General features: G+C 40.6%; 1 protein-coding gene across 4 annotated transcripts in view; it reads left to right on the top strand.

Moving 5' to 3' along the window:
* Nucleotides 1-21,688, top strand: part of UBE2E1 (ubiquitin conjugating enzyme E2 E1) — a 47,398-nt gene extending 25,710 nt beyond the window's left edge. For 3 of the 4 annotated variants that reach the window (XM_052798146.1, XM_052798137.1, XM_052798156.1), the window contains 3 exons: nt 13,309-13,441; nt 19,585-19,732; nt 20,753-21,688. In XM_052798146.1, coding sequence (XP_052654106.1) covers nt 13,309-13,441; nt 19,585-19,732; nt 20,753-20,850 — 379 coding nt within the window. In that variant the 3' untranslated portion in view covers nt 20,851-21,688. The remainder of the gene's footprint in view (nt 1-13,308; nt 13,442-19,584; nt 19,733-20,752) is intronic. The other variant, XM_052798163.1, reaches the window with a different exon arrangement.
* The last annotated feature ends 3,087 nt before the right edge of the window (nt 21,689-24,775 follow it).

Raw genomic sequence — 24,775 nt, 5'->3', positions numbered from 1 at the left:
CAGAAGTACTGGCTTCTAGAAAGACACTTGACAAATGTATTTGCTAACACGACAGATCTTTAACAATGCGTGGTCTGCTGCAAAGTTCTTACTTTGAAAGTAGGGAAGAAACTTATTCCTTACTGGCTTAGTGCTCATTAAGGGCATACCTATGGTAGCTAAGTCTTCCCATTTTGAAAAAGGAAGGGCGGTAGGTTTTTCTGGCATGTGAATGAGAAAAAGGCTTAATATAGATACATACAAAGTAATGCCATGTCCATCAACTGTGTAATGCTGTCCGCTTTATCTCAAAAAGAATATTGGAGAAGTATTCTGTAATACTAAGTGGATTTTGCAGAGGAGAGATTGAAATTATTAAAGAAGAAACTGGAGGAGTTCTCATGTGAAGACACAGGGATTGCTTCCTTCAGAGAATAGACTGAATGTTTATTTTCCTTGTTTTCATTCTCTAGAGAAAATAGACTGGAAGATTATTTTCCTCTGTGATGCACAAGAACAAAGGCATATGGAATGAGATTAAAAGATAGAGAAATTTAATTTATTTAATTTTTACAGAATGAAATTAGACACAGGGATTCCATGCTGTATTACATTGCTGAAGCCAGGAATTTAGCAAGCTTCGAAAAGACTCAGACTTCTATGGAGGGCAAAATCGGACAGAATTACTGCAGCTTATTCGTCATACTGATTTCAGAAGGGAAACATAGATGCCTGGTTTTGACACTCAAATCAGTTAGCGTCAAGGATGTTGCTAAGGTAGGGGAAAGCAGAAGAGCGGGCAGGAGCCTTCCAGTGCCCATCTCTGCCCCATTTGACACTGGAAACCAGTGAAAGACAGGGCATTGGAATAGGTGGACTTCAGATCAGATCCAGCCTGGTGATTTCCTATATTTCTTTTGATAAGCTAGTAGAGGAACAAAGTTCTGTGGCAAAATTTGTATTTGGCTTTGAACGAAGTCTTTGCAGTAATACTACTTCTATTATAGTAATGGGTGGACTGAGCTTTATTTTAACATTGTTTTATAGGGGAAAACTGTTTAGAAAAAAATCTTTGCAAGTCATGTTATAAAAAGGTTTGTGTATTATGAAACACCCACACACATATGTATCTATATATATGTGCGACAAAAGCACCTTTAAGAGTAATTTCCAAAACTATTTCCTGTAATGTTTTGTCAAATTAGTATCTCTCTCAGAGAATTGAGTCTTAAAGCTGAAAATGAGTGCACACATACTTTGGTGTCTTACTCCAGTACTTAATCTTAAGGTTGACTTTGCCTGATCAAATTTCAAGTTTGTAGTATCATTATCTCATGGCTTGAAAGTTACCTGTGTGACATGTAGTTTTACTTCTATTTATACAGAGTAAATAAAAAAATCGTTTTAGGCTTGGTTAGTTTGCTACTCTGTTACTGATATTACCATTGGGATGATTTTTTTTGTGTGATCTGTTTTATTCTTCTGTGACAGGCACTAGCTCAGCAGAAGAGAACTATTTTCGGTTAGTTTGCCTTAATTGGAAAAAAGGAGTTGTCTCATCATAACTTTTAATTATATTTGATTAAAAACCCAATATAAAATAAAAAATTATTAGAAGTCCTTTTTAATGATGGGAGTGTCAGCTGTCTTTGGAATTTGCCTATTCTTACTGATTTATTAAGAAGGCTATTTGTGTGTACTCTAAGGGGTTTATTTACTGGCCTTTCTGAACTGAGATCTTCACATAGAAACTTAAAGGAAGAAATATCTCTTTATTTTATCTCGAAAGTTCAGGTGGGATTGCCTAGACTGGCTGAGGAATTTTCTAACATAGTGTAAATAGTGTAAATATATTTACATTGTAAACGTATTGCTGTTAGAACATCTTTATTTCACTAAAAGGAATATTTGAAATGCCTTTTAGTGAGAAAATCAAAGTGAATGAAGCTGTAGTGACTGGAAACAAGTAATTTCTTTTGTTCTTACAGTGCTTTTCCCTACCTTCATACCCCAAATCCCTGTGATTTGTAGCTAATGATAGATTTATTTCCTGCTCTTATGTTGTTATGTATGTAAAATTACATCAAGCATGGGTGTTAAGGCTGTCAGTTCTTCTACGTGTTTTGCCATACTACTGTTATGCTATTATGCCAGTTTCATATTCGTAATATTTGTGCCTAATTAGAAGTAACGTGTTCAGTTTTTCTTCAAAAAATTAATAGTCTAAAATTAGGTGCAAACTGTATATCTATCTCTGTGTCAGTTTTACAGTTTTGTACGCATGCCTCTTTATTTCTGTCGCCATATGTATGGAAGTGGTTACAGCATAACAAAAGTGATGCACAACTCTCAAAACATACCTCCTAATCTTGTCACTCTTCCTTTAAGGTGTTACTTGTAACAATGCTCAGATTAAAAGGTTAGAAAATGTAAACTGCTGTCTCTAAAACACTTGCATGTGCCTGTAAGGTGTGCTTTCCTCCTTCTGTCTCTATGAAATGTAATAGAAAAATCTCACGCTAGTACTACTACCAATTAAAATGTTTTCACCAGCCAATAAAGAAATGCGAATTTTTACTAAATGCCACTAAAGATCCTTCTCTGTGAACTTCATGGGTTGTGCAGGAAGTTTGAGGAGAACATTTATTTTTTTTTAATGACTAGAAAAGCCTCCAGACCATGGGAACATATCTGAAGCATTATTTAACATCAGTGTTTTCAGCCAATTACAGTGTAAACTTAGCATGATGGGGTTTTTTTTCATGACAGTGAAAGGTTGAAACGTAGTTTAAGCTAAGAATGCCAGTGGTCAGCTGAAGGAGCAAAGTTTCCAGATGGTGTGGGACCAGGACTGATGTTGACGAGGATGCCTGGACTTCCTGTGCTCCCTGGCAGTTCCCTTTTACCTGCCTGCTGCGGACCTCTGTCAGCAGAACGTAACTGCCACCCGTGGTGTTGTCTTTCCAGCTTATTAAATTGTGGCTAAGTCTCCTCTCTTTGGTGGAACTCAGGGAGGAGCAGACACCCGTGTTGGCTTTCATGTGTGTAAATGTGCCATGCTTTTTATAAAAGGTGTGAGTGATGTAATGCCCCGAGTTGAAACTCTTATTGCCTGGCACTTCATTGTCTTTAATGTTTCCTTACATTCAGGAGATACTTCCAGACAAAAATGTCGTGAATTGAAGGCATTGGGAAGTTTGAAAGTCAATGATGTGGGGTTTTTTTGCTTTGGGGGAAGTTGCTTAACGTCAATTGCCAAATAGGGTTCTGGAGAAAAAAGGTAATTTGTGAAGGACTATATCTGTCCTTCAAGTTAAGGCATGCACATTGGCCCCAAAACTGTATATATTATTTAAGAGCACTGCTTAATCCTCTTGTGCCTCCTTATGTGGATTAGATTTAATGTTCCTAATACTTTGAAAACAAAAAAATAAACAAAACTTTAGGAAGCCACTACAAATGCCTATTCAGGCTATCCTTATGCATGTGACTATGCTGTCAAAAAAATCAAAAGCCTATTTTTGTTTTTAAATCCCTTGACAGATTTTTTATTTTTCAAGCTTTTGCTCTCATGTCAGCTTCACAATAATATTTGTGTATGTATCTGCTACAATAAATGCTGATTAGCTATTGTGACTGGCTTGTGTTGGCAACTGTTATTAATGAGAACAACTTGCAGTGGTATATAAACAATTTTTAGTGACTGCTATGTAGTCGGCTGGCAGCTGTGCTGTATTAAAGTGTAGGTAATCTTGTTTTACTTAAAAAATAGTAAACTCCCAGATCTCAGATAAAATTTCTACTCTGTGCATGTCACTGTTTCAAAACTCAAAGGCAGTGTTTTCAAATTACTTTTCTGCTAGGCAACTTTAATAGTAGTTCAGAATTGTGAAAATCAGGAAAGAGATGCACTGGGTAGTGCAGCATAATTGAGAATATTTTGTTGTTGTTTTGAGAAGAGTAACCAAATCTTGTTTTGGTATTGGGTGGTTTGTGTAATTTTGCTGTTATCGCCTGCAGTAAAATAGGTTAATCCAAATGCAGTGATTTTGATTTATTTAGTGAATGGCAAGGAAAGGAAGTTAATATAAAGAGTTTACTGTCAGTAAAGGAGAAGGGGAAGACATCCAGATTAGATTTTCTTTATTTTTTTTTTCTTTCTAGGTTTCATGTATCATTAAGATATGTCCTTCAAAACATAACATTATGTTGCTAATCAAAGTATATTATCAGAATCAGCATTGGTATGCTGATGGAAAGCAATATAATGATGTGAAGACAAGATAATGGAATGACCTCGTTCTCTAGTTAAGTGGTATTGACTCTACCTATCCTTGATCTAATGCGAAAGGGAGTCTGTTGGTGTTGACTGGCTGATGGATTTGTTTTAATTTGTAGCATGTGTTTAGGGCAAGTTGGTAGGTAGGTAGGTGGTGGGACAGGCGGATCAGTTTCAGAGCATGTGGTACATGAGCATATTTTTTTTTTTCCTTAGGTTATGTTCTCTTGAAAACTTAAAGTTGCATATAAACTAGCAATCTTAAAATACTGCATCATCTGTTCTGAGTACAGACTTTAAACAGAATTCGTGTAGTTCAGTGCAAGAGAGATGATAGCTACCAGTCTGGCAGTTTATTGTCTGCCCTCTTTAAAATAGCCCTTTTCCTCCCCATGCTTCGAAGTAAGAAAGCTAGCTCGAGGGGACAGTTGGGTGAAGCCACAAGAACCATGTCCTTATGAGTTTGAGGAAGTTCGAGAGTCTTGTCTGCTTTCAATTTTCAGCATAGCAGGGGCAACTTGCCAAGTGTTACACATCATCTTTAACTTTCTGGGGCCAGTTTTTCCAAGCTGGTTTGTAGCTGCTGTTGCCCTTTCAGTCCAAGTTACTTAGCATATGCATTTCTTGATCTACAGAATTACTAGTTATAACGAAATCAATAGGGCAAACTGATGATAAAGTCTGAGATAACCAGTCCACTGTGTTATCTCAATGCTGGATAGGTAGACTTCTGAAATAGGTGGGATCTTTTTTTTTTTTTTTTTTTTTTTTTTCTTTCCCCTAAACAGGGCAAGTGACTTGTGAAGACAGATGCCTCCGGATCATGTGGGTCCAAACTTAGCAGTTTTACAGTTACAGGATGCCTAAATATTTATGACGTGCTGGGGTTTTTTTATCTGTTTATTGAGACCACCTTTCATATTCCCACACTGATAGGAAGAGGACAGGAGATGGGCATGGAGGACAGAAACACAGATGTAGGTCCCAGCTTGATTCTGGAATGGCAGGTTATTTGTGGTGGATTTCTATTTTCCCTACTGGATAAAGCATGGTATTTAGGGGAGAACGCTCTCATCATTTAATGTAGCACAGTTAGGGCTGCTTGTGGGGGGCAAGGGGGCATTATTGAACTGTTTTGTTGTCCAAGGGGGTAGTTTCTTTTCCATGTGTGAAGAACCTATGTCCCAGTAAGTGCCAGGAGGAAGCAGAGCTTTTGTTCTCTTTTGAGGGGTGCACCTCATTTGAGATTAGTGACACAAGAACTTTCATATTTATTAATAGTATTGATTCTCTTTTATTGTCTTTAAATACAGGACTGTCAATTTGATGCTGGGCAACCACTTTAAGAGTATGTTTACTTTATGAAAGCATTACAATTACAGAAACAAATAGGTTTACTGGATATGTTTCTATACCAACTTCCAGAAACCTGTTGGGATGTGAAAAGGCCCCAAGCAAATGGTGTAGTTGCAAAAATGGCGCATTTGTGAAACTGCCTAATTTTGCTTACCAAATGTAAATTACACATCTGTGTCATAAATACTAAATTTGGAAATGAGGTCTGATGATGTGAAGGAATTTCTGTCCCCATGTTGGCAGCTAATAGTCCAGTTGACAAATGGCAGGAAGGAAACTGATGTAAAAATAACACAAGGTTAAGCTGGCAGAGCACAGTTTCTACCATCACATCTTCTTGTCATAAGCCGTTGCTAATTGTTAGGCGAGTCAGATTCTCTTCTGCTCTTTCCCAATTTGTTTTATTGTTTCTTGTGCAGGGTATTATTTAATGGGAGATGCAAGGTCAAATATAAGCCAGTACATTTTAATTTATTTAATTTTTGGTCACAGTGTCAAGCTATAACTATGAGGAGAAAAGGAAAACAGATGTGCATACAATGAAAATAATTTCATTGACTACTTCATTTAACATTTTCTGTATTTGCATCCTGTACATACTAAAGCCACAGACTTGCTGCAACAGCCTCTCTGCAGTCATGTTGGACCGATTTGCTGTTCCTACGTGTAGTAGGACAAACTTCCAGTGCTTTGAGGTGGAGAAGGCTAGGAAGAAGCCACTGCAATGGAAAACAGGAGCCCTTGAGAGCTGAGCAGGCTGGATTTATTTTCAGTTTTGGAACCAATGCTAAATGGATTAATTTCTCTTGAACCTTTTTATGAGGACTTGCTCCTAAATTGAAGTGGTTATTGTTAAACTAAATAGAGCTGCAGCACACTCCTGAGAATATCGTAAGTCTCCTTCTGACCTCACTGTTAACTGAGATTTTATTTTAAATCTTTGAAGCCTGGTTTAAAAATCAAACTCCGCAGTGAAATTATTCAAGAGGGTTGGCCTTTTCACCAAGTAGTTTAGTAGTAACTTCACAGTAATATTTTGCAGAGACTGAAATATTTCAGGTAAAGGTCCTAGATTTGCAAGTACTCCTGGGCATTTCTCTTCCTGTTGTAATTGAAAAGAGTGAGATCTTGGCAACAGTAAGGCTCTTGGTTGTTGTGTGATCTTATTGCCAAGTATTTTTTATATAAACTGGAAAACCTAGTCTTTTTTTTTTTCCTTCCCACAAAGAAATCCCCCTGAAACAGTTTTCCTTGAAGTCCCATAAATCCCTGCATAACACCTTATCAGCTCCATTATCAGAGCTATTTAGTTATTTAGTTCCTTTTTTAACCTCGTAAGAATGTAATTCGCTGCACCATTTATCCCCCAGTTTAAGCTTTGTGCAATTTATGTGCAATTCTTCAAACCTCCCCTCCCCAATTTTACATTAGTCTGATACTTAAGGGAAAAGCTTTCCCAGATGCTAAAACAGAAATTTAGTGCATGCTCTTCTCTCTTAGAAATGTGGTGGGATTTGTAAGGTACTTACCATTGTGCAATAATATTGTGACTGCCATTTTAAATTTAAGACAGAAAATACAGTACCTTCCATGAGTTACAAGAAAAATAATAATATTTACTGCTTTGTACTTGAAAACCATGCCCCTGAACATGCATTAGAAGGAGAATTAAGTTCTGTTTTCACAATTTTATAGTTTGGATTGCTGTAGTGATATAATGTTCCATCTTTGCTCACTTACCTCTCCTTTCCCTCCTTTGCTCCCTTCTTATGCTTTAATTAAAGCCAGCTGCAACTTTTTCTCTTGCTGTCTTTTCCCTGTGTCTCTCCTTGAGCTCGTAGGCATTTCACCTATGGTCAATCCATCATTTTTAACTAGTGTTAACACAGAGGACCAGCTTGGCTGTGTATAATGACAGTGCGCAAAAAATATCACTCTGATTCATGTAGTCACGTGGTAATTCAGTATATTACCTTTAACTTTCCACGGTTGCCCAGGAGGGGTTTCGTTGTGTTGTGATTTTTTTTTTTTCCCCTTTTCCTTTCATTTCCATTCTTTGACTAAAAATGGGAGGCAAAAAAAATTATATCCCACTTTTAAACTACTTGACCAGAAAATGGCAATTAAATGGATGGCCCAGGGTATCCTTTTAACTACTTCTGTCTTGTCTGGTTGAATTTTTTCCTAATAATTGTGTAATGTTTTAATGCTTATTTGATAATTGAAAAACCTGTGTAAGTTGTATACATGAGTTTTTTGATTGCATTGTAGCATGCCTAGCATAGTGGGGTTCTGTCTGTGAATGGAGTGTCTCAGTGCTATAGTAATAAAAATAATAATAAAAATACATTTTGGTAGCTAAAGCATGTGCAGGAGGTGACAATTTATTTCTAAAATTAGAGCTATGCATTAATAGGAAGTTTTGGAAGTGACATGGTGGCCAAAGAACTAGCTGCTTTTTTGTTTGGTTGGTTTTAACTCTGTTCTTTGACATTCCCATTTTTAACACAGCTTGCTTAGAGATCCGTAGAGCAAAATTTCTTTGAATGAAGGGTTTTGCAAGTGTGTGTGTAGCTAAGCTAGATGAGCTGTCCTGCTTCATTGTAGACCCTGCACCTGCCTCACCCAGTGATCTAGGACTTCTGGGGTACTTTTGCAATCTTTGCACCAGATTCAGTCTGACAATGTAGGTGGGCAAGCTCAGCGTGGACCCACTTGGTGGACTACCAGGAAAGAAAGCATATTTATCCTGAGGTCAGGAGTGGGGTGGATTAGGAGGGAAAATCAAGGGGCACCAGAACTTTATGCTGCCTTCCTGCCAGTCAAAATGTCTAATGCATTTTGGGCTTGCATCTTTAAAAAAAAAAAAAGGAGGAAAAAAAAAGAAAAGAAAAGACAAGGAAAAGGGGGGGGGGGAGAGAAGTTAAAAAGAGACCTTCTAACAGTCAACTAAATATTTCCTAAAGCTGCCTAGTAAGGTGATGTATACATGGCCAAGATGCAATTCCATGTTCAGTCATTCACTGTTTCTTACTACAAAATAAAACAACAAGAACAACAATAATGTTGGTATCAGTTTGTAACAGTGCAGTTTTACGTTGGAGATCATCAGATTCTCTGCCACCTTGGAATTCCCATGCACTGTTAGTATGTTGTTTGCTTTCTGATTTGAGCTATGTCCCTTGGAAAAGGTCATGTCTGCAGTGTTTTTGGAAATTATTTTCCACAAGTGTGCAACTTCAAAACAGCTTAGGTACTTGCATCAGAGTCTTCCTGTTCAGGGCAAAATAGCCTCAGAAATAGAATCTAAGGGTATGGAGTAGTCGGAGTATGAGTTCATGGTTTTGTCACTTGTGGTTTTAAATGAAACATATTGTAGTTTTTCATTAGCTGTTATTTACTTCAACATACCATGAAATTGCCCTCCTTCTCACCACCCTGGCAAATAGCTGTCTGGCATTTTTAAACTACTCTGCTAAATTAGTTAGCTTTTAAAAGGAATATATGCCTCTGTGGTATAGCAGGGTATTAACCTAGTGTCTGTAGCATCGCTAATTTTTGATTCATTTATCACTACTGTGACCTGCTATTGCGTGCTTTCCATATCTCAAAGAAGAGGAACTGAAGTATTCACTGGGCTATATTTTCACTAGAGGAAAAGCTTATGTTACCATTTGGTCAACTCCTAGAGAGGGCTAGGTAGTTTCCAAATGTACTAGCAAGTTGACATCAATAGTGGACTCTTTCTGAGTCATTCTCCTGGAAAGTACCAGCGGTGTGTTCCCAGGGATTTTCATACATTAGCTGCATGTGGTGAACACCAGAAAATCCTGCCTTCCTTCCATGGCGTAGGCATACTTTGAGTGATTTCCCCAGGGATACACAGGCAGAGGAGGGAGGAGGGAGCTGGGAGCTGAGTTTGTGCACCAAAAATATGAGAGTGGTATCATGTAATGTATGCCTGGGGTGGAGGTTGTACCTGGCTGGCTTAAACACGAAAAAGCCACAGGCTGGCTGTTCTTGCAGACTATCTGTCGTTTCAGCCTTTTCAGTACATGAAAAGGTGTATGTGTGTCTTCTCCATGAACATTCAATCTCTGTGACAGTCTTATGTTTACAACTGCTCAGTACTGCAAGGCATCTGAGCATGCAGCCAATTTACCTAGGCATCATTCTGGTCCCCAGCCTCTGCTGTGGGCATTTCTAATTTACCTGTTTGGTTTTTAAGTTGAGAAAGAACATGGCGCCTGCCAGCAATGGGAGGCAAAGCAAGGTGAGGTTTTGCTAAAGCGACACAACGTTGGTTGGGACTTGGTCCAGGCAGAACTTTTGAGTCTCACCTGTGCCAAGACTTTCTCTCTGCTTTGCATTTACCAGGAGGATTCAGACCGCTGCTTCTGGACTTGGAAGGTTAGATAGTCCTTGAACAAAAACTACCTTGGCACTGGGCACTTTCCGAAGGGTGTTACTGTCATAACATCTGTCCAGAGGATAAGCCAGCAGCAACCTGGGAATGATCAGAAACAGTTGTTACAGTGGGTGCAGGGCATCTTTGCTGAGTATATCACTCTTTTTCCAGGGAAGAAAGATCTCAGTTGCACTGCTGTGTAACATATGCTGCCTAATATGATAATGATGGGTTGGGATTTTCTCATTTTTCTTTCGGATGTCATCTTTCACTCTGCATTACTGGTCTTTGTCTCATTTCTTTTTTTTGGAAGTGAAGAGGTTGTAGGCTATTGAGTTAAATACAGAAAGTTTTTGCTCTCATACTCTTGTCTTGCAATGAAAACAGTTTCTATTTTAATTGGTTAAAATTGTCTTCCCAGTGGTCATATGTTGGACAGCTTCAAAATGTTGTGTTAGTAGATCTAGACACTTAATTTGAGCAGTGGTGACACACATCAGGCAAGGTGGCAGCTGTGCCTGTGAGCCCTGTATCTATGCATCAGTGAATTTCTTTTTGAAGCAGATAATTGCAAGGATTTTAAACAAAGAATGTAATCTTTAACCTTTGACAGTTTTTATATATCCACCAGAAGCTAATGCCACTGTACTTTATGCTGTGGTCCAGCATCGTCACTTTTCTATTAAGCACTAGGTCTTCTTGATTTGCTTGATGTTACCTAATCCTAATTTAAATCCGAGAAATATTGCACTCTGAAGCTGACTTGCATCTTCCTCTTTCAGTCTTTCCTTTACAAGAAATCAATGTTAATATGTAAAATTGGACATCTACAGCTATTTCACTCTGTTAATTGAATTATGAAAAGCTTAAAAGGTAAGCTTAGTACATCACTGTTAAAGCCTACTGATGATGTACAAAGATGTTGCACTCTTTTAATACAGAGGTCTAGCAGTATATTACTTGCGTGCAGTGATAGCTCTAATTGGAAACCTGATGGGATACAAGAGATTTCTAAGACTATTACAAATAATAATATATTATTTGTTAAGTCTGTGGGATTTTTTTATTGACAGTCCTTTGGGTTGAAGCTGGAAATAAAATGCAAAATGTTGAAATATTTCTCGTTGGTTCAGAGGGCTGTATTCAGTGCTAATCGCACATCACATTTCTTGAGTGCTGAAGTGCTCCCAGTTGGCAGTTCTCGTGATATAAATTCCAACAGTAAATCGGTGCTAACAAAGCTCAAGTACCTGTTCCATTCAGTAGCTCCATCTTTAGGGGAGGGAGGGGAGGATGATCACCGGTGCAACTTGCAGTAATGGCAGTGTGTCAGTAGGTTGCTAATACGTACATAAAGAGGTGATTCCTTGGAGTGGTGGCTAAGGGTGCCCCAGAGTCCTTTTCAGTAAGTTTGCTGGTGTCTTTCAAGAGGTAGAGCTTCCTGTCGAAATACAACGCTCTTCCAGTCTAATGCACAAGTGGTAGCTGGAGAGTACTGAGTGCCCAAATATATAGACCTGCATAGGACAGGGACAAGTCATTAAGGTGGAGCAGGATGCCAGGAGTGTTCAGGATGGAATGGCTTTTACTTTAATTTAGTACTGATCTTAAGCTGCGTGGGATTTTGTGTTCTGTGGAGAGAAATCTTTCCCTAGTGGCTGGTGCATCACTTTGCAGAGAACCTGTCTTCCTTTACTGGTTTCTTACATGCTTTCCTTCCCCTGGAAGCATGCTTTTAGTCATAGCTTTGCTATTGTTGAACTATTTAGCACCAACGTATTGTGAACTTCTGTTTTTAGCTTAATCTGAAAATAAAATTTTAGGTTTGATAACAGAATTAACTCCATTTGTCTCCCCTGATTCCCCTGCTGTCAGGAACATGTTCACTGGTACTGCAAGAGCAGGGGAAAAAAGACTGTCTCTGATCACTGCCGTTACATTGAGAATTTATGTTTTCGTAGTTGTATTTCTATTTCTAGCACTTACTAACACCTAACAATTACTCTGGTTCCCTTCACATTACTCAAACGCATATTGTCATGTATATATTGAATTTATTGGATTGCCTTCCCTCAAGTAATACCACTCCATGATTGTTATAATATGAAAAGAGCCTTTTTTTTATCCTTCTGTCTTACATTAACCTTGTTAAAAGAATGGGGAAAGAAGAGCAAGGCTGGTTTTCCTTGTATTGGGGATGTTAAAATCCGGCCCCTTACAGAACAAGGGGAGAAGACATTTCCAAAGTCATAGCACATCCATGATGGAAAAAGCTGTGTCAGCACCTCCCCTTATGCAGAGGGAGTTTTCAGCTCTGGCATCTTACAGATAAAATACTACCATAGCAGCACAGAAAGAAAGAGGTAGCGATGGACTCCTAAACCATTAATGGCTTTATAGGTTGAGCTGTACTTAGAAATAGTGACATATGGCACACTACAGAATACAAGTGTCTGAGGATCTCAGTAGAACTAATTTTCAACAAACAGACATTTGTGTTCTGCAACACCTTTAGTTTGTACTGCTCTTGGTGAGCTGCTGGCAGGTTAGGGAGAATCTAGAATTAGACAAAGCTGATTTGAGAAAGCGCTGTTTTAATTTGACACAGTGATTTTAATTCCCCTTACAAAAGCAGTTCCACAATACAAACAATATCAATGGTATGAGTTCTTATGGCCTCGTTCTAGAAATCGCTGTAGCAAAATGGTAAAAGTGTAGAAAATTTTTACATTTAAGAGTATCATCATGTATTTGGCTTCCTTCAGTTATACCATGAGCCTTGGTTTAGCAATAATATGGGAATATATTTTAATTTTAAAGATCACACAAGATTAATAAAATCAACATAAGTCCTTAATTTATTTAGTGTGGTCTTTCATGTAGTACAGCATTATTAAGGCTGAGCTGGAAGAGCCATTCCTGAAATCCAGTAGGAAATTTTTCTTTGAAACTTAACTTTTCTGTTGTTTTGAGATTGTGTAGCATGTTTAGGAGTAGTTCTGGGCAGTCCTGCTCTTATAAATGTCAGGTGAGAGAAGCTGAAAACCATACCCCACCTCTAGTTTCTCAGCTTTGCTGAGCAGTCTGGAACACTGGTAAGTCCAGGTAAGATCTCTGAAATTTTTGGAAGGATTCAATCTGCTTTTAATCCCTGTCTTTACTTCAGGGGGTGTATGAAGTATAACACTGAAAACTTTCTTCCATATCATACTTGAAGAATGTAAGAGGTTATATTTATTTGAACTGTGGTAATATTCCTAAACCATTTGTTTTTTTCATCTCGTAGCGCTGGCCCCAAAGGTGATAACATCTATGAATGGAGATCAACCATTCTAGGACCTCCAGGTTCAGTCTATGAGGGAGGTGTTTTCTTCCTTGACATCACATTCACACCAGAATATCCCTTCAAGCCTCCAAAGGTAAGAGACCTATAGCTGACGTCTTAAGTCATGAATGCTCAACAGACCATCAAGTAGCAAGAAGCAGTGTTAATGGAATGCAACCCATTTGAAAGCTACTCTCTTTAAGAACAAGCTTAAGCTCGTTTCGGACATTACATTGGTTTCTATTAGCTAAATGTTAACAGCTTTTCAAGTCCTCTTGATCACTATTTTAGGGCTTATTTTCTTTTTCTCTGCTTCTGTTTATAAGAGGTCCTAAGCAATTAGTGCAAGCATCAGGACAGGCCTGAGAAACTGAAAAGTAAATAAACTTTGGGAGAGGAGAAAGGATACAAGTATTTGTTTCTCAAACCACTCGGTTACCACAAGCATAACAGTTACATGTGTTTTGGCCACTAAAGTCGTATTTAAATTTTCAGTTTTGTTGGGTACTTGTGTTGTTCACCTGTTTGTACAGTAACAAACTTTTTCTGTAGGTGTGTTATATCTGTGAAGCTCTTATATTCCAGTCTTGTTGTGTTCCAATGCCACAAGGCAAATACCAGTGCAAGTGAATGTTATCTTGTGGTTCACATACTTGGCTGGAAGAAGAGTGTTGGGTTACAAGAAAAGGTGGTTGTGTGTACACTTCATGTTTGCCTTGTATCTGAAAGCATTTATGTGCGTGTTTAACTTTCTACTTTAAAGTTGTTGCATTGATGAGATAAACACCAATGACTGCCCCATCTTCAGACTTTGGTCTAGTCTGCAGTAGAAAGGACTTGCCATAGTTCAGGCCATCAGTCCATCTCAGTGGAGACAATGCTAATTGGTCATACCAGACAAATTAATACAAGCTTCCCAAATTAAAGAAACTGACCTTGCTAGCATAACATCAGGGTTTCTGGTAGTGTCAACAGGACCTTAAATTCTACCCCTAAGCTAGGGCTCCAGTTCACAAGCAGCATGGTCTACCTTGGGACATCTCTAGTGATTTCGTGCTGGCACCTGTCCATCCCTGTTTGGAGGTTCTCTTGCAGCACAGATGGTTCTCTTGTGTCTTGTGGTAGAGTTTAATTCAGTTCAGAATAGTGTTTCATTATTTTGGTTTAATTAATTTGCATTGGAAAATTTATTGTCCAACCGACTACATGCAGTATCTTCTGTCGTGAGCCCAGTAAGCATTTAAAGAGGGAGCTTTTACCTTCCCATCTGTGCTTTGCTACACCTTTGCTTTCTGTGCTACAAGTCAGAAGCATTTATCATCCCAGGCTTATCCAGCATGATGCCTTACAAGACAATATTAAAACTACCAATGGTATTGAGACAGCCCTATATGCCAAGTTCCCTGATGCAGAACCAAAGATACAGTTGTGTCATTCCAGCTCAGCCCTGCTTTCTGCTCTGTGCTTCTGACAGGGATCTCTCTGCCTTTATCTTTGGATGTAAACCCTCACCCAGATGAAAAGAAAGGTGGGATTAAAAAAAAAAAAAAAAGCAGGCACCACTTAGTGAGGCCTTAAAAGAGTAATTTAGTGGAGATTCACTGTATTGTAGCAGAGTTGTATTTAAATGGAGTCTTCCATCTAGCAGAGTCCAAGCTGGTTTACAAACCATATATATGTATGGAAAAAAACCACATATAGCTTCAGTCACATTGAGGTGGGATATAGGAGAAAGCATAGCAGTGCTCTAATAGAACGTACTTGTGCTACTTGGGTACTTCAGGTTTAAACTTTCTTTTGCTGAGAACCCAAGACTCTTATAGCAGCTCCTGTGTTAACACCTACACTAGTGTTAGTCAGTGATAACGTGGAAAATATAATTATAATATTGCTCCTGCTTTATTCCCACTAATTTGTTGATTTCAGATTGCCCAACTGCTTGCAGTGACTGATAAATACTGTTTGTGGGTCATCTGGAGGTGGTGGGACTAATGTAATTACCATAGCCTCCCTATATTTGTCTTTTAGGGCAAGAAATAAAGAAACACCTATTTGAAACAAAACCTAGTGTATCCTTTTGATAATAAGCACTAGTAGAGCAGCAGAGTGGTCGAAGGTCATTTCAAAAGCCTTGACCTCTGAAAAGACTGAGCTCTCTAGAGTGAAAGGACCAGTTTCCCTTGACTTTTCCTTGGTAAGCCTTGCAAGATCAGTGGAAGAAAAGCCCTACTGCCTCTTTGAGTCCTCAGTAATTCTTACGAGGACAGTCTCTGCTGTGGGCTGCCCCGTAGTGAAGTGCCTATAGTAGAACACATTTCATAAGTTGAAAATGAAATGTCATTAAAGGATTTACCTTCTTAAATAAAGTGAGGTGAAACTGGTCACCCTGGCAGGCTTTCAAGCCCTTAGGAATATGTGTGAGAGAAGGTATTGAGGCATAGCCACTATTGACAAATGCTGTGTGGTTGACAAGCATCCTAGAGATGTGTGATGAAGGATATACAGGTGCAGCCTTTGAGGACTGGGTCTAGCGGGTCTGATTCAGTATGTTGGAGCAAGCTTTTGGGTGGAGGATGTTGCTATCGGAGAGCCAGAGGACTGTGCTGGAAGTGGTATTAACAGATTCCTGGAAGGATGTAAAGAGGGACTGCACTACTGTACTTGAGGCTGGAGAAATTAAGGGTCTTAAAATTTGACTTGGAAATGCATTGCACAGTACAAGGAACTTTAGTGGGAGAAATCTGGTACAGGGACAGATACTCTCTCTCCTGTCCTAAATATGTATAATGGAGTTCTTTTGCATTTATTGGGCATTCCATACAACACTTTGAAGATATTAGTGTTAATCTGTTCTCTGCTTTTATGTTTTCTAATTTTGTGTGGTATTCTGGTTTTGCCTTTTTTTCAGATAGCAATTGAGTCAGGCACATGCTGGGTGGGCCTGGATTCAGGAGAATCCAATAAACAAGCATAATTAGAATTTAAGGGTTCAGTAGATAGTGCTCAAGATGATTGCTATTCTTTTGTACTATTACAATGGACGTTTTCCCAAGAGTTACATTATAGTTGGGTTAGATTTCATTTATTGAGGTGAAAACAGTAGCTTGTGTTGACCTGGTGTGTGCTTTGATCATTTGTATTAATAACCTCTAACCACTTCCTTCCCCCCACTCCCATTTTGCTGCTTGTGTAAATTAACCTCTTCTATCACTTCAGGGTAAGGTTGAGATTAGCTTCTTTTATGTCTTTTCAGAAGCTGTGCTTAACTCTATGTAGTTACTGCATTAATGTAATCTCAGGTGGGACATTTCCAAAGGATTGTTCAGTTACACTATGTTTTTCCGCTATTCCACATGCTGTTCTCTTGACCCTGAATACATTGTACTACCTTTGAAATAACTCAGTTTCTCTTGGTTTTGGTCTGAATCTGCTAGGTTTATGTGAATTATTTTTTTTATTTATTTTTTCCTCTTTAAGGTGTAATGAACATTTACTTTAAATACTTTGGTTTTAAGTGGGCCTCCAGTTCCTCCCCCTCTCCCAGCTTCATTTGGATTCCCTGCACAGCTGGCTTTTGTACCATCAGCAAAAATTGTAAATGGCAAACACCTGGACTACATGTGTCTAACACCATCCCAGTTCTGACTTGCTGCTTAAGTGAAAACAAATTTAGATTTTTCCCACAGTGCTTTGGTTAGGTAGAGCTCCTCTAACTGGAGAAAACTGCTTTTGGTGTCATGGATATGACCCTTAAGGACTGTATCTTAAGGTTTCTTAAGGAACCAGGCTGTTCTGCAAATATATGAGTCTTCTTTCTTTCTCTCTTTCCCTTCCTTCACAAATAATAATTTAAAAGTAAGTCTTATTCTTAAAGGCAAACAGAATTCATGCTTTGTTACCAGTTATTAGTCAACTGGACTGAGAGACTGCCTACAGAGTACTTAGCTTTTGTGCTCAGAATCAGGATTAACAACTTTCTATCTTTACAAATTAGAACTCTTGACCTCTCTTTTAATTTGGTCCGTATTGTATCAATTTGGAAATACTCTACGCTTCCCCTTCTGGAAGTGTTTAATCTGTTAAAATTATTACCTCACCTACATTTAGAAGCCTTCTTGGAAGGAGACCAATGCTGCAGGTCAAGTAGAGAAATACTGAGCAAGCAGTGGGGCTGGGCTGAGGGCTGCTTGGGAACCCAAGCCATTGCCAGCAACTGCAAATGCCACAACCTGCTGTTTTGCCCTAAACAGTATGAGTTGGGGCAAGTGCCACAGAGTCAGAGTCAGATCCGCCTTCTGCTCAGGCTGATGTACGTGGACTTCCACATGACTGTAGAGAGTTGTTGCGGCTTTTCCTCTGAGGATTAGATGACCTGGGAAACAAAGGTCATTTCGGTTTCTTACCTGCTATACCTCTAAGGTTCCCTAGGTAGAAAGCAGTAGGGGTTCTTGGTTTTGGGAGTTGCAGCTTATTGCAGAAGGTGTGCGAGGGGGACACATCTCCACTCTCTTGCAGACGTTTTGCTATTCCCACCCATAATGTGCAAAAGTTTGGGGATTTGGTGGGTTTTTTTGTTTGCTTGCTTGCTTGCTTGCTTCCTGTTTTAATCTAAAATCCAAGCAGCTTACAAGGAACAAAGCAGAAAGTCTCCCCAAGCATACAGTGTGGGCGTCTCCTGTGTGACAAGTAGCTGCTTTTGTGAGTCCGAAAATAGCCCGTGTGCTTCGTGCATCAGGAGTGTTCTTGGGAACACCGCACGGATGCAGTGCACGGACACAGGCCAGGCACTGGGCTTTTGTAGCTGTGTCACCCTACCCCGTGCCTGCTCCCCGAGCCTGCGAGAGGGAGGGTCACAGGTAAAATTTTTGCATCAGAAAGACAGTAGAAAAAAATGAGGGCTGGCTGGCAAGTTTTATGTGTGGGCTGGTCTCATCTTGAGAGAAAGCACTAGTGTGTTCTTGTCATACTGCACGCTTACCGAGCATGTTTCACAAATACCCCCGTGACCTATAAACAGACAATAAAATTTGGGTGTGGATAGCTGACAAATTCCGAGGATTTAGGGCATGAACCCGCCAACCTTTATTCATGCAGATAATCCTAATCCATGCAAGTTCCACCAAATTTTTTGTGGCTGTTCATCCAGTGAGTCAGAGTGAGGCCTTTCTGCAGGTCACATTGTATTCTCCTGAAAATGGCTCGTGGTGCTTTTGTTTCCCTTTCGGATAACTTCTGTGGCAAGCTGCCCAGCTCATTCACATCTCCCAAATTTGAAAATAATAAAATCCAACCAACTCCCCCAGTTGCTGAGCTCTTAATAGTGATGGGAGCCATTTTTTCCAAGTACCCTGGCCTGTCTGGGAGGTTTTACAAGGCCGTGGGAGCCCAGTGGGAGAAAAATGCTGGTGTTAAAGCCCCGGGGCCCTTTGCTGCTGTGAGCAAAAAGACAAAAGGTAATAAAAATAAAAAAAAAAAAATAAAAAACCCACAACCTGGGTTTCACGGTGACCATCAGCACCCAAGCTTGGCTGTTGTTTTGCGGGGAGACGGTGAATGTGTTGTCAGGCATGAGCCAGTGCTGAGGCCGCAGTGGTTCCCTCCGATAAGTCACCCGCGTTCTGTGTTTTGGTTCCCTGTCCTTCGGACGGGAAGCCCGTGCGTCAGCCCTCACGGCGTGTCTAACGCTGCTCAGGTGTACGCAGAGGGGCTAGGAACCGTGCTGCCAGCCACGTGCCCATGAGACCTTGATTTATTTTTTAGTTTGCATCAGGCTCTTTCTGATTTGCCTCTGGCATCAGAAGATGTACGCGGGCTGTATCTTTTCTTTTACCCTGGAACGACCGGCGGGAAGTGCCATTTTTAGTGCAAGGCGGCTGCCGTTGGCCGAGGTGGAGCTGTCGGGACCCCCCGGGGACCCCGGCCGTTCCCTGCCCGCCGCAGAGCGGCCCGGCCCGGCGTGGGGCGGGGGCCGTGGGGCCGTGGGGCGGGTGTGCTCCCGCCAACGGCCGCGAGAGGGCGGCGGCGGCCCGGGGAGCCCGGCCCCGGCCCCGGCCCCGGCCCCGGCGCGAGTGCTGGCCTGCCGGCCCCGGCTGGGTCGGTCTCCCTGCGCCCCCTTCGTGCCCCGTTCTCCGCCAGCGCGCGTGGGCTCTTCTCCTTTCCCTTCGCTTTTTGCTGCCCGTCACTTCACCGCCTGGTGCGCGGGACCCCAGCACGCCAGCTAATACCCGTTTCTTGCAGGTAACGTTTCGGACAAGAATCTACCACTGTAATATTAACAGCCAAGGCGTCATCTGCCTGGACATTTTAAAAGACAACTGGAGTCCAGCGTTAACCATTTCGAAAGTTCTCCTCTCCATCTGCTCCCTCCTCACAGACTGCAACCCGGGTAAGTCACCTGCGTGGCCACGCAGGCCGCCTGCCCCCTTGCACCCCACCCAGCACCCAAATGACGTGGCCCCCATCTCATCCCGTTGGCTTTGGCCAGCGCAGCTCTGGGCTCCGGCCTCCAGCACGGCACGTTTCCCTCTCCAGGGCAGCCGGAGAGGGGCTGGAGGTGGTGGAGGTGATACACCCTACCTGCCTGCTGTTCACCGCTCCTCAGGCTGACCCGCGAGGAAAGTGGCCGGTCCTCCTCCTGCACATGAAAACTCCTTCCCCTTCCAAACCAACCCTGGTTTTGGGTAAGGGTTAAACGCTCTTTGCTGGTCTGTAGGGCTGTAGTCATTCAGTAACGGAGCTAGAAGAGCCACAAACACAGTTCTGAAAACAAGGGGATTAGCCTTTTGCTTTCCATCATCTGTTTAAAACTGGTGACCAACTATGCCACAGGTAGTCCTCGCTGCTTCTCTAACCCACCCGTTATCCACACCAGTTAAGAGGAATATGTCTTGGCTTCCAAAGTCAGTTTTACAGGTTGTATTTCTATATGCGTCTCAAGAGGAGAGAAACACCAGGTTTCACACTATATTATGTATAATAAACTTGTTGAAAAAAATAAAACCTTTCCTTGAGATCCGATCTTTCCTAGAAGGCAGGTTTATATTGATACGAGTACACTTAGCAATGAGTATGTCCCAGCCACTTTTAGAAGGGGTAAAATGAACCTGAAACCCATAAATTGGTGAAGGTCCTCAGTAATGCAAAATATGACTGTTGGATTGTTGTCTTTTAAACTCCTTAAAACTTTAATTGGTATTTTGCTCCTTATTAAGCAATAGATTAGTGCGTCACCATAAATACACACAAATCAGTGAAGATACAGACCATCAATTCAGTATATTTAGATTGTTGCAATGTACCTTTACCCGTGTGATTCCCTTGTATTAAATTCACACTTCCGCTTTATTTTTAAGTTTTTATTTGGTAACTTGTCTGAAGTAAGTGGTTTGTTTTCTTTTCTTTTCAGCTGACCCCCTGGTTGGAAGTATTGCCACTCAGTATATGACTAACAGAGCAGAGCATGACAGAATGGCCAGACAATGGACCAAAAGATATGCTACATAAATTGGATTTTCGTCAAACTCTTACATTATTCGTCTGTGATGGAAAGAGCTGCTTATGATTTTGAAGGGGTGGGGGGAGGGAGGGTGCTGGTAAAGAGTAGGGTATTTCTATAACAGATTTTATTCAGTCCTTTATTTCCTAAGATTTTGTTGTTGTAACTTAAGGTATCTTGCTACAGTAGACAGCTAGGATTGGGAATAGCATATTTTAAGACTGTAATTAGTTCAGCAATATTAGCTCACATATAGTACCGAGAAGAATGTAAACTTCTTAGACTTCTTTGGTTTTCAGTTTGCTTGCAATATGTAAAAGATTAAAACAGCTTAATTTTGTACAGGTACATATGTTGACATTTATGTAAAAGTCCTTTCAAGACTCTACACACTGTTTTTGCTTTTTGTTTTGTTTTGGGTTTAGGGGTTTATTTTGTTCTCGGGGTTTTTTTGTTTTGTTTTTTTGTTTTGATTTTTTTTTTTTGTAAAAAGATGTTGGGATTGTTTTCCCCTATGGAGGGCACATTGGTATTTAACAAATCCTTTTTAAAGACTGTCATCTCATGATCTGTGATACGGAGAGGTGGATATATGGCCTCATATATGAAATGAGAAGTAGTTAATGTATTATTTTATAAGCCAATCTATCTTTGTGAAAAGAATAAAGGGTTTAATCAGGACTGACGGTAACCTGTAGTGAAATACCTTAAGCTGTTTAACTGTAAGGCGTGGAATAGGAGTCACTCAGTGGATTGGTTGTATGTTGTGGGCTACTTAAGTCTGCATTTGTTACTGTGCTAATAAAAAGATGTTTAAAAAAAAGAAGAAGAAAAGATTTCTGCTTAGTGCCTTGCTTTGTCATTTTGCCAGAACAGTGTCTGCCAGTATGCTTTGAGGATTACAGTATGGATAAGGACAACGGAGATTTGCAGGTAAGTGCACTGACTGCTGCTATTTTGGGAAGACACTTCTGGACAAGCACACAATGAATGACAGCGTAAGACTTTTTCAACTGTTTACTGCGTAAGGGTTGCACAGGCTGGCACAGCCCCTGAGGAGGTAACCTGCCACAGACAGAGTCCATGCTAGTTACTTTTTAGCTTAAGTTTTCATGGCATTGGCTTTTCAGGACTGGCACATTATTTGAAAGTGCAACCGGAAAAGTGTAAGAGATCTGGAAGGGAAACAGGCAGGAGGTAAAAGGAAGAAGAGAGTATCTTCATGGTTTTCTGATGGAATCGTCTGTTCCCACTTGGAAGAGGAGAAGGAATCGTGTCCTGGTAAGCTAGCAGAAGACACCTTAAAGGAGAGTAAAGGAGACTTAATCTGTAGATCCTTTAACTACCTACAAAGATTATCTCCTAGAGACATGGTGTTTACACTGAGGTGTGTAGCAACAGGGCAGTTAGTTGGGGATATGGCATTTTTGACTACTCCCTTAAGGTAAAGGCCGGAAGCACAGATTCATTTTCACATGGCAAGTACTTCACCTTGCGACATTCTTCTGAGTGCTATGTGGTCATCTGCGCTCTCAGATTTGTTCTGGTACTTTAAAATTAATTCTGTATATGTTTTATTTATATACTTCTCTTCCTATCTGTATATAGATCAAATCTAACTTGGTCTGAAGTAATCTGTTAACTAGAGGTACCCTTCCTTTGCTGGGTGGTTGTGGGTAGTAGTATGTTAGCCTCATCTGCTGAACTGCCTTCTTTTGACACAACGTATGTTTTGGTGTATGAGCTCCCTCAGCTGTTTGGTTCAGCCTAGGAAAATTATTGGTATATAGCTACATCACACCAGGAGCATCTCTGGTAATCATTTCATCCTCTCCTTTACTGAGTGAGGAGGTAAATGGGTGTACCTATTGGTACATGAGTACCAGTATTGGTAAATGGGTGACCTAGGACAGGTTTCGAGTCAGTGGAATGGTAAGAAGAAATATGTGTTCTGCCCTTTAGCTGCTATGTTGTACTCTGTACGTTTCTTATTAACTCTATGTAGAACTGTACTGCAGTGAGTTTCATTTTTACTCAGTACCAGCCACTGTGTGTAGGTTGTTTGCAGAGGAGACACTACATTTTCCATCACTTGTCAATAAAATACTGCAGTATTTAGAAAAGACAATTGATTTGAGTGCTTAAAAAGCATCAGAATAAGCTTATAAAAGAAAACGGTGGTGGTTGTTTATGTGAATGCCCAAAATGATCTAAACTTGTTTCTAATTAATTTAACCAAATCAAAGATAACGTGTTTGCCTTTACGTAACCTGTTTGGAAAAATGGCCTTAGTCATTCAGAAGATTCCTTTTCCTCTTGCCTTTCTTAAAACCTTGTCAAGTCCTGAGTGTCCAGGGGAGCAAGTGAGCAAGCTGATCTCGCATGACATGGCTCTGGCAGCCTACAGGTCACATCAGTCTTGGCGGTGGAATTGGCACCGAGACTGCAGGGTGCAGAACTGGACAGGAACCAGTCATCTCTGTGCCTTCCATCTCCACACATGTTACGTTAATTCTGACTTGTTAACCTGCACTCTCTGGGCTCAAGGGTCAGCTTCAGTGACAGTGTGCGGTTAGCAAAGGTCTTGGCTTATTTTGATTCATCCAAAGCTGAATCAAGTCCGTTCTAGAAGGAGGGTTCTGCAGAGCCGAAGAGGAGGAACATAACCAATTCCTTGGTGAGAGGTTGCAGCAAGGAGGTGAACTGCTGCTGCTCTGCAGTCACCCCCACTTTCCAGGCATGCAGGCAGATGCGGAGTCTTCTGGGTAGGGAGAAGCCTTGAGGACACGTGTGTTTGGTAGGAAATGAGTGAGGAGGGAGTGTTGTTCTGCAGCATCACTGGGGACAATGACTATTACTAGCCAGGTTGGGGGAGGTCATGCTATAGTGTTTACTCAGCTGCAGTGTTGCAATGGAAACAATTGTATGTTTCTAGCACTACATTACAAGAGCTTGCTCATTCGTAATTGCTCTCTTATCTTGCTCCTTGGCCACAGCAATCCAAACTATATTGAGCAACGCACACAAGCAGTTTCGTCTACCTTCATTATAAAGGTAGGAATACCTGCTTAGTTTTTAGTGAATTGTACTGCTGCTTTAACATTAGTAATGCTGACAGACTTTATTTGTCAGTATTCAGGAAGAGCAATGCTATAAGCACACAGCTTAATTGTGATCATTAAGCACGCTTACTATTTAGCAGTTATGACAGTGCAAATATTGCTTGTGGTTTTGCTGACTCGCAGTAAAATTTTCAATATTTGTTCAAAACAACATTAATTTAGTGGAAAATGAGGGAACTGGGTACTTCAGTTCACTCCCTCTTCCCACTCTTGTCTTCAAATAGAAACAAAAGCTAGTATCAATTAATATAAGAGGTTATCAGAGGCCAAAAGCTGGCCACTCTCTCTGGGAACGGTTGCTCATTCTGTCCTTCTATATCCAATTTTGTTTAGTTTACTGACAGGCTGACCTAGGACAGCAGATTCCTGCAGCACAGGTTTACCAGTGTGGAGAGTCAAATACAGCACGTACAGTTGTGCTCCTGCCGCTGGACAACGTGTGGCATATTAAGACCAAGGCCATTTGTACAGGTATTGCTGGGCATTTGCCATGGGGATGTTCCCAAAAGGCAGCCTCCTACACTCCCTAGCCGCCTCTCACAAAGTAGTGCAGCACTTTTTACCAGTTGTTATCTGGCCTGTAGCTTCATACTGAGGGTGGATTACTGCAGCTTGGCTGAACAGCTGGGTAGGAGTATTATGCAATGCACTGAGCAGAGCCCGGGCAGTACCTCCAGCATACAAAATTACTGTGTATAATTTCTCAGTAAAATTATCACCTATGTGAATGTGACTGATTTGTACTGGACGTGCTGGAACAAAACCATGTACAGCTATGTTGTCCTTCGGGTCGCAGTTAAATTAATAAGTG

This window comes from Harpia harpyja, chromosome 1 (assembly GCF_026419915.1).
Source record: "Harpia harpyja isolate bHarHar1 chromosome 1, bHarHar1 primary haplotype, whole genome shotgun sequence".
Lineage (NCBI taxonomy): Eukaryota > Metazoa > Chordata > Aves > Accipitriformes > Accipitridae > Harpia > Harpia harpyja.
This window is presented reverse-complemented; position numbering and strand designations above follow the sequence as displayed.